At 48.8% G+C, this 10512-nt stretch overlaps 1 protein-coding gene across 1 annotated transcript in view; it reads left to right on the forward strand.

Annotated features, from left to right (window-relative positions):
• Nucleotides 1-7777, forward strand: part of DMC1 (DNA meiotic recombinase 1) — a 42358-nt gene extending 34581 nt beyond the window's left edge. The window contains exon 14 of the mRNA XM_034776568.1: nucleotides 6905-7777. Coding sequence (XP_034632459.1) covers nucleotides 6905-6974 — 70 coding nt within the window. The 3' untranslated portion in view covers nucleotides 6975-7777. The remainder of the gene's footprint in view (nucleotides 1-6904) is intronic.
• Nucleotides 7778-10512: the final 2735 nt, after the last annotated feature.

The following is a 10512-nucleotide window of genomic DNA, read 5'->3' on the forward strand; positions in this document are numbered from 1 at the left end:
GCAAGGCTGTTTGGGGAGGCACATTGGATGCGCCACCCATGTTGCACAGCCTCTTCTCCTCACAGGCCCAGGAGATCCAGTGCCTACTGTCTGTTCCAGGCAGAAGTACGTCTAGTGCATGGAGCTGGTGTAGTTGGTTGGGCGGCTGCACACAAGGAAGAGCTGCTAGGTTTGCTGTTCAAGCTGGGCAATCAGAAAATGGTATTTAAAAAAAAACTCAGGGAGCTTTAAAAGGGGGGGCTGGTTTCCTGTCTCTGTGACCCTCTGGCAGTGGTGCCGGGACCAGAGGGGGCCACACCTGCTCACCTTTTAACACGAGTGTAGTAGCCTCAGGCAGGCAGAGCAGGGGCTGCGCTTTGCGGCGGGGAGCTTATAAGGTGATCAACTCCCCTGCCACGAAGCACAGCCCCTGCCAGTGGCGCCAGCCTCTTCCCAGTGGCGGGGGTGGGGTGGGGGCTGAGGTGAACTTTAGCCCCCGCTAACCACGGAGCCCTGCCCCCTGCTCCCACTCTTCCCCCTGAGGCCCTGGCGAGGTTGGAAGCTGAAACCCGGCTGTGCTAAGAGTCACCCAAGGAGCCTAGGCTGCTGTGGGCAGCCTCAGATCCTCCACCTGCCCTGAGCAGCACGTCCTGGGGTTGGGGACATGATCTGGGGGCTGCTCTCAGGCACCCTGGCTCCCTGCCCAGGGCAGGTGGAGGGTCTGGAGTTCCCACAGCATCCTGGACTCTCTGGGCAGCGGGTCGCATAGGCTGGCAAAGGCTGTGCCTCCCTAAACAGCCAGGCAAGGCTCTGCTCCCTGCATGCAGCCGTGCCGCAGCTCCAGTCCTGCTCCAGCCCCACAGTGCTCCATCTGGGGCTAGGGAGGCTGCGGCCGGCCGCCATGCCCTCCCGTGCTCTGGAGCTGGGGAGGTTGGGGCCACCCACCTTCCTGTGCTCCGGAGTTGGGGGGGGGGCGGGGAGACTGTGGCTGCACGCCGCCCGCCTTCCCAGCGCTCTGGGGCTGGGGGGGCTAGCCCAGGGCAAGACTGGGCTGGTTGCTGCGGGCGTGCTCTGGGCTCTGGCGGGGGTGGAATGGGTGGGGCCTCAGGTGGAAAGGGTAGGGCTGGAGGCTACCCTCCCCCAGCTGTGGTTCATGCGCCGCCCATGCTGGGTAGCTCTTATCATTGCCTGGATCTGGCTGGCCAGGGGTCAGGAGCTCAGGGGAAGAGGAGGAGCAGGGGCGTAGCCACAGTGTCGGTGGCCACCCCACTTCTATACAGGTTCCAGAGCTGCTTCCTCCTGTGCAGTGGAACTTACAGTTGTGACTAGAGCAGTCACTGTTGCAGGGAATGGGGCATTGCGGGACAGCTGCTCTAGACTGTTAGGGTTGACATAGGTCATGTAGTGTCTATATTAGCGCTGTGTTGACCTCAGTAGGTCAACCCACGGCTCTGTGCCATTTGGGGAGGTGATTTTACTGCAGTGCCATAACGAGTAGCTTATGTGAGCTGGAGATAAATTTGAGTTAACACAAGCACTAATAGGTTAATGCAAGGTGACTTACGTTGACCTAACTTTGTAGTGTAGACCAGGCCCTAGTTGTATTGGCAGAGCTGTGTAGAGATTCAAGGTGGTGATGTGGAAAACCTAGGGAATGGAGGGAAAGCTTCCAGAGCCAAAACTGTTTGGTTCTGCCACATCACTTAAAAAAAATTGGAAACCACTCCAAACAGGAGATCTAAACAAAAATATATTCACTTGTGTGTGCAATTCACTCCGGTCTTTATTTTTGAAATGTTTAAAAGAAAATTAACTGGTGAATGGACTTGCTGTTTATCCTCTGCACAGGGGTGGATTTCGCACTTTTTGGTAATAAATCCTGATGGACAATTTCTATAATTTACAACTAAGGCCTGGTCTACACTAGGAGGTTATGTCGAATTTAGCAGCGTTAAATCAAATTAACCCTGCATCCGTCCACACAACGAAGCTATTTAGTTCGACATAGAGATCTCTTAGATTCGATTTCTGTACTCCTCTCCAAGGAGGGGAGTAGCGCTAAATTCGACATGGCCATGTCGAATTAGGGTAGGTGTGGATGGAAATGGACGCTAATAGCTCCAGGAGCTAGCCCACAGTGCACCACTCTGTTGACGCTCTGGACAGCAGTCCGAGCTCGGATGCTCTGACCAGCCACACAGGAAAAGCCCCGGGAAAATTTGAATTCCTTTTCCTGTCTGGGCAGTTTGAATCTCATTTCCTGTTTGGACATCGTGGCGAGCTCAGCAGCACTGGCAACGATGCAGAGTTCTCCAGCAGAGGTGACCATGCAATCTCAGAATAGAAAGAGAGCCCCAGCATGGACTGATCGGGAAGTCTTGGATCTGATCGCTGTGTGGGGCGATGAGTCTGTGCTTTCGGAGCTGCGATCGAAAAGACGGAATGCAAAGATCTACGAGAAGATCTCAAAAGCCATGACAGAGAGAGGATACAGCCAGGATTCAACGCAGTGCCGCGTGAAAATCAAGGAGCTGAGACAAGCGTACCAGAAGACCAAAGAGTCAAACGGACGCTCCGGATCCCAGCCCCAGACATGCCGTTTCTACAAGGCACTGCATTCCATTCTAGGTGCGGCCGCCACCACCACCCCACCACTGACCGTGGACTCTGAGGATGAGATATTGTCGACGGCCGCTTCCTCGGAGATGTTAGTGGACGGGGAAGATGAGGAAGGTGAGGAGGAGGACGAGGCAGTCGACAGCGCTTACAATGCTGATTTCCCAGACAGCCAGGATCTCTTCATCACCCTCACAGAGATCCCCTACCAACCGTCCCCAGGCGTTAACCCAGACCCTGAATCAGGGGAAGGATCAGTCGGTAAGTGTTTTAAACATGTAAACATTTATTTTGAACAGAACAGGAATATTAACAATGGGTTTTTCATGATTTGTTTGCCCTAGGCGCTTAACGTTTTAGTCCTTGGCAGTGCAACTACTGCAAAAGAATCTAACAATGTCTGGTTTATCATGATTAGTTTGCCCTAGGCGCTCTACTTTTTAGTCCTTGCCAGTGCAGCTACTGGAAAAGGTCTATATATCCGGGGATAGAGCTGAAATCCTCATGGGACATCTCCACTAAGCTCTCCTGGAGGTAATTGGGAAGCCTTTGCATGAGGTTCCTGGGGAGAGCGGCCTTATTGTGTCCTCCGTGGTAGGAAACTTTTCCTCGCCAGGCTATCATCAAGTACTCTGGGATCATTGCCTTGCAGAGCATGGCGGCATACGGCCCTGGTTTTTGCTGGCTTTCACGCAGCAAGCGTTCTTTCTCGGTCTCAGAAATTCTCAGCAGAGACCTGACCTCATGGAGACCTGCTTAGAATTAGGGGAATGTTACTATTGGGACTGCTTGCCTGTTCCTTTACAGAACTGTCACCGGCAGTTTACAGCCACGCGGTGGAGGCGGGAGAGGGGCAGCATACAGGGATCTTTCCCGGGGACAGCCGCGAGGGGGTGGGACAGGGGCAGAGTTCATGCTTGCCGGATTGCCGGCAGCAGGAACTGGCCAACGATAGGAGCATTGCTTTGAACGTGAAAGGAGGGCACTGCTATAATTTAAGTTTTAAGCAGCCAAAAGACTACGGTTTACCATGTCAGCCTGCTACCCGAATTCCGCTGTCCTGCCCCGCTTGTCTGATCTCCACTGCAAGACCCCAGGCACTGAATGCGAAGGCCGAAAATTCGACCTTGTCCTGAGTGCGCATGTGATAGGTGCTGTGCATGGTCTTGTTCACAGAGAAAGACTATGTTCATTGTTCACAAAAAATTATCTTTGTGAGGAATTCACTCCCTTTTTCCCATCCCACAGCTGCGACTGTCTCCCGACCTACCCTGGCATCCCCCTCGCAGAGGCTGGCGCAGATTAGGCGGAGAAAGAAAAGGACACGGGATGACATGTTCTCAGAACTTATAGGCTGCTCCCGAGCCGATGTGGCCCAGCAGACCCAGTGGAGGGAGAACATGTTGCAATACCAGCGAGCACACAGCGAACGGGAAGAGAGGTGGCAGCAGGAAGACTAGCAGGCGACTCAAACGCTGCTTGGACTAATGAGGGAGCAAACGGACATGCTCCAGCGCCTTGTGGATGTTCTGCAGGACCGGAGGCAGGAGGACAGAGCCCCGCTGCAGTCTATCTCTAACCGCCCTCCCCCGCCACAAACTCCATACCCCCCTCACCCAAAGTCCCAAGAAGGAGGGGCGGCAGGGGCTGTGAAAACTGTCACTCCACCCCTGCAGGCTGCTCAAGTACCAGCAGGCTCTCATACCCAAAAATTTGATAAGTCCTTTCCTTCCCGCCTCACCCAAGCCCCCGTCCCAGTTTCATCCCCTAACTGTGTAGNGTCCTTTCCTTCCCGCCTCACCCAAGCCCCCGTCCCAGTTTCATCCCCTAACTGTGTAGTTGCTAATAAAAGATACGTTTCTGTTAATTACTGTTTCCATCATGTTCTTTTAGGGGACAGTGTGTTTGAAGGTGTTTGGTAATTGGAGAGGGCAGTCACCTTTACCAGGGTACAGACACGGGGGCAGGTTCAGCAGAAGGTCACACACACAGTGCAGTCATTAGGCACCCTGGTCAGTCTGGGAGGTGGTTTTCATGTTCTGGGGGGGGAGGGGGCATGTGACTTTGTGGCGGGGGAGGGCGGACAGAGATCTTATGCAGCGGTCCTTATCCTGGATCACAGAGCCACGCAGCAGGGGATCTGTAACCGTCCTCCCCCGCCACAAAGTCACATAGCCCCCACACACACAGAGTCCCGAAAAGGAGGGGTGGCAGGCTCCGTTGAAACAACCAGTCCACCACTGCGGACCACTCTAGGAGCAGGAGCCTGTCATTCCTCGAGTTTAGAAGCGTTCTTTCCATCACTACGCCCACTCCCCACCACAGTCTGCATCCCAGTTTCAACACTTTACCGCGAAATCCGTAATAAAGAAAAAGGTGTTCATTAACAAAGTTCCATTTATTTTATTTTTAAACGTGTGTTGGAAGTGGGGGGACGGGGTGAACGGGGTATGTAGCTGGAGAGGATAGTCAACAGTAAGTGGGTAAAGAAACGGGGGCAGGTTGAGCTTCTCTTTAAACAAACTTAATAGTCACAGGTTACCCTGCTCACTGAGGAACCTAGCTTTCAAAGACACCCGGATGCACAGCGTGTCCCGCTGGGCTCTTCTAATCGCCCGGCTGTCTGGCTGGGTGTAATCAGCAGCCAGGCTATTCGCCTCAACCTCCCACCCTGCCATAAAGGTCTCCCCCTTGCTCTCACAGAGATTGTGGAGCACACAGCAAGCTGCAATAACAATGGGGATATTGGTTTCGCTGAGATCAGAGCGAGTCAGTAAGCTTCTCCATCTCCCCTTGGGATGTCCAAAAGCACACTCCACCACCATTCTGCACTTACTCAGACGGTAGTTGAAGAGTTCTTTTTCAGTGTCCAGGGCGCCTGTATAGGGCTTCATGAGCCAGGGCATTAGCGGGTAGGCTGGGTCCCCGAGGATCACTATAGGCATCTCCACATCCCCAACAGTTATTTTCTGGTCCGGGAAGTAAATACCTTCCTGCAGCCGTCTAAACAGACCAGAGTTCCTGAAAACACGAGCGTCATGAACCTTGCCCGGCCATCCTACGTTGATGTTTGTAAAACGTCCCCTAGGATCCACCAGTGCTTGCAGCACCATTGAAAAGTAGCCCTTTCAGTTAATGTACTGGCTGGCCTGGTGGTCGGGTCCCAGGATAGGGATGTGAGTTCCATCTATAGCCCCACCGCAGTTTGGGAATCCCATTGCGGCGAAGCCATCTATGATGACCTGGACATTTCCAAGGGTCACTACCTTTGACAGCAGTAGCTCAACGATTGCGTTGGCTACTTGCATCACAGCAACCCCCACGGTAGATTTGCCGACGCCAAAGTGATTCGCGACTGACCGGTAGCTGTCTGGCGTTGCAAGCTTCCAGAGGGCTATGGCCACTCGCTTCTGGACAGTCAGGGCTGCTCGCATCCGGGTGTCCTTGCGCTTCAGGGCAGGAGACAGCAACTCACAAAGTTCCAGGAAAGTTCCCTTCTGCATACGAAAGTTTCGCAGCCACTGTGATTCATCCCAGACCTGCAGCACTATGCGGTCCCACCAGTCCGTGCTTGTTTCCCGGGCCCAGAATCGCCATTCCACAGCATCAACAAGACCCATTGCCACCATGATGTTCACGGCGCGGAGTCCCGTGCTTTGTGAGAGGTCTGTGCCATTCTCAGACTTCATGTCCTCACCGCGCTGCCGTAGCCTCCTCACCCGATTTCTCAGCATCTGCCTCTGGAAAAGGTGGATGATAAGGTGCGAGGTGTTGACAACGGCCATAACTGCAGCGATAGTCGCAGCGGCTCCATGCTCGCAGTGCTGCGGCGTCCGCGCTGTCACTCAGCAGAAAAGTGCGCAAACTGATTGCCTGCCGGCGCTTTCAGGGAGGGAGGGCAGGAGTGACGGTTGGATGACGACAGTTACCCAAAACCACCCTCGACACATTTTTTTCCCCAGCAGGCATTGGGGGCTCGACCCAGAATTCCAATGGGCAGCGGGGACTGCGGGAACTGTGGGATAGCTGCCCACAGTGCACTGCTTCCAATGTCGACGCTTGCCCCGTTAGTGTGGACTCACAAAGTCGAATGACTGTCCTTAGTGTGGATACACACGTTCGACTTTGTAATATCGATTCCACATATTCGATTTAAGTACAATCGAACTACTCTCGTAGTGTAGACATACCCTAAGAATAAGAGTTTTGAGGTATTCTACCTAGTTTGAATTGATAAAATCTTGGATACTGCATCATGACTACATTTTACACAGAGAACAACCATTTTCTTGCTTCTTTCTTTTCCCAGCCCTGAGATGCCTGAAAATGAAGCTACGTTTGCAATAACCGCTGGAGGGATTGGGGATGCCAAAGAGTAGATGGAAAACTGATGCAAATCTGCATTTGAAAACAGCCCATGCACCTCAGATGAAGCCATGGTATCCAAGGTCTGACTCCTTGGTTACTTAGTGTTTTTCATGCACAGTTTGGAAAGTTTAGAATTAGAAGAATGCTGGGAAGAGCTTTTTAGGTATCATATTTCAATAATCTTAACAGTTCCTGGTTCACCTTAGTGCTATTTTAAAATGATCTTTCAAGCAGCCAGAAGTTGAAAAAGCACAGAAATGTGACTTATTCAAGGAATACCTTCCTTGTGGTTCAGGAGAAGCAAAGCTGTTTTGTCACATGGGCTTAATGTGCACTTTTTATAGTTTCTTGGGAAAGGAATGTCTTTGGAATAGAATATAATGGCATGGAATGGAACAGCATTGAAACCCAGTTTTTAAAAAATAATGAGTAGACAGAGGGAAAGTGCAGTGAAAGAGAGACAAGAATAGGTGAACTTGCTAATGTTTCATTGACAGTAGAGGAATGATAGTTGCTTGAAAAGATTTTTAGAAATCTTGATTAGATTATTTATTTGTTTTTAAAGTGCCTGTATTTCTGTTTTGGAATATTTAAAGCTGTTGTCTATTTTTTTATATCTATGAAAAATGCTAAATTAAAACATCTCTCTTCTTTATGCTTGTGTGCAATACAGCCAACACATAGTTTGAGTGAAACCCTGGTTCTGTGAGTAGTCTCGCTGATTTTGTTGTGAAAATTTGCATGAGTAAACTAATGGGATGTAGCCTAACATTATAATACTTCAAATATTTTTTAAAAATAAAGAAACAGTATATGTTTAACACTTGGGGGAGGGGCAGAGTCTTCAATTTTTCGTCTTACTTCAGCTGTTATCTATGAGAATCCCAGGCTGCAGAGATCCTCCTTGCAACTGAGGAGAGCCGGATGGGGTGGGACTAACTGGTGCCTGACAACGCTATTAAGATTGGTCAATGAGACAAAAGCAACACAGTATGTTCCCTTCTTCTCCACTTGCCCTAAGCCAGTGGTTTCCAAATTTTTTCAGAGTAAAGAACATTTTAATAAGCAAGATTATCTTGTGGACCACCTCTCTTCCCATTCACAATCACATAATATCCCTGTGGCAATAACAGCAATTGCTCTCTTAGAAAATATTAGGAAGGTATATATTTTTACCACCTTGCAATACAATACAAAGAAGAGACTCAGCACCAGGTGACAAGTTAGTGATAACAAATCTCATGAAACACAAGATAGAAGACTTCATGGAGCCTATGGGACACCTCCTTGAGCACAAAGCTGCAGAGAGTCCACTCTAGACAATCTCTCTCTTAAAATGTGGACCAAAACAGGAAAAAATTTGAGAGCCACTAGATTACAGGGTTTGGTCCTGTGTTTGGATCAAAGGTTGGCAAAATATAAGCTCTTGATATCCACATGAAACTCTAGTGATCAGCCTAATTAAATGTATCTGTTAAAGTATAAACTTAAATGCAAAACAGTCAATTCATTTATAGTACATAAACAAGCAATGAAAGATGCTTCAGTACATGAGAAAATAATATTTTCTCACAGTCTCATGGACGGCCCACAAAGAACACACATCAACACATTCTTCTAAGAGGAAATAGACAAAATATAATACGACCTTCCCCCTCCCCTTGGCTTGCATTCTCTTCCTCCCTCCCCTCCTACTACTCTCTCCTGCTTTTTCCCTGTGAGGGATGTAGAAGTTTCTTGTTCACTTTCCTCCTTCAACTTCTCCAGTTGCCCTAGTGACTGCATCCAGTCACATTTTCTGATCTTCCTCATGCCCATACTCATCTCCTCCCTTACTCTTAACTTCTTGCTCTCCTCTGGCTTTTTCCTCTCACAATACTAACACGCTTCAGTCTCTTCCATCTTAAACAAACCCACCCTTGACCCAACTTACCTCTCCAACTACTGCCCCATTTCCCTCCTGTGACCCAGTGTGCATAGGCTAATTCTCACTGAAAATGCCAAGATCAGGGCAGGCTGCAAAAAGGAGAGCAGATTCTCCCCAAACTGGTGGTTAACCCTGAAGTTAGACCCACCAACCAGTCAAAAATTGTGCTCCTGATCCCCCATACTGGTTATCAAGAAGCTGAAAAAAGAAATCACACGGCCCCCTTTATTGCATTCCAGTTCTCTGGCTCCCAATTAGCACATAGGTCCAGTAAGGTGAGGAGTTATTTAAAAACGCTGCTCACTATACAAAATGTTCTTCTGAACCCCACAGGGTTCACATTGCCAGGTCAGTATTAGTTTGGATATTACCCAAAATATCACGCTGCCAGCCAATCTTTTAGTATTTAAAACTAAAGGTTTGTTAGAAAAGAAAAGGAAAGAACAAGAAGAGAGTTGTTAAATGGTAAAGCAATCAGATACATATATGTCTCCAGATCCATATATCCATTTCTTAGCAGTATTGGTGAGTTTGCTGGCTTGAAAGTCCCTCTGGAACACATCCAAAGCTTGGATGGGTCATTCAGTCCTTTGTTCAGAGCTTCAGTTTGTAGAGAAGTTACTCCAGAGGAAAGAAGCAGGATTGAAAACAAAATGGAGAATGATGCAGCTGCCTTTACATATCTTTTGCCATGTGGCTTGTACATCCTTTGTCTCAAACACAAGCTTCACAGCACATGGCATGGAAAAACCTTAGAGTTCTCTGTTCACAGGCATGTCCCTATAAGGCTTGCTGATTGATAAGGTGAAGCCTCTGGCTTCCTTCAATGGGTTCATTGTCACTGATTGCCCTTGATGGGCAATGGAACAGGATAGGCAGTGCTGATGCATTTCTGTCTGGGGGTGTCACCCAGATACACAGCACAAGTTTGAAATACAAATATACCACACATATTTATAACTTACAATACAAAGATGATACAAACATATAAAAAAGATTTTCATACTTGGCAAATCATAACATTTTCACTGATACCTTACATGGTGTGACGGGTTGGATCACAGATACCCCCTTGAGAGCTGCCATTTGATGTGCCAAGACTACCTCTGTTCCTGATTTCCCTGACAGCTCAGGACTCCAGCACCCTGTCTTGCTGAGCCAGACACTCCCGTCTGCTCCAACAAAGACACAGGGTCTGAATTACTTGCCCCAAAGCTGCAGGTTTACCTGAAAACAGCTCACAGAAGTGTGCTTGTCTTTAACATTCAGATGCCCAACTCCCAATGGGGTCTAAACCCAAATAAATCCGTTTTATCCTGTATAAAGCTTATGCAGGGTAAACTCATAAATTGTTTGCCCTCTATAACACTGATAGAGAGATATGCACAGTTGTTTGCTCCCCCAGGTATTAATACATACTCTGAGTTAATTACTAAGTAAAAAGTGATTGTATTAACTACAGAAAGTAGGATTTAAGTGGTTCCAAGAAGTAACAGACAGAACAAAGTAAGTCACCAAGCAAAATAAAATAAAATGCGCAAATCTATGTCTAACCAAACACTGAATACAGATAAGATCCTCAGCAGTTCCAGAATGCTCCCTTTTACAGACTAATCTCCCTT

Source organism: Trachemys scripta, chromosome 1 (assembly GCF_013100865.1).
Source record: "Trachemys scripta elegans isolate TJP31775 chromosome 1, CAS_Tse_1.0, whole genome shotgun sequence".
Taxonomy (NCBI): domain Eukaryota; kingdom Metazoa; phylum Chordata; order Testudines; family Emydidae; genus Trachemys; species Trachemys scripta.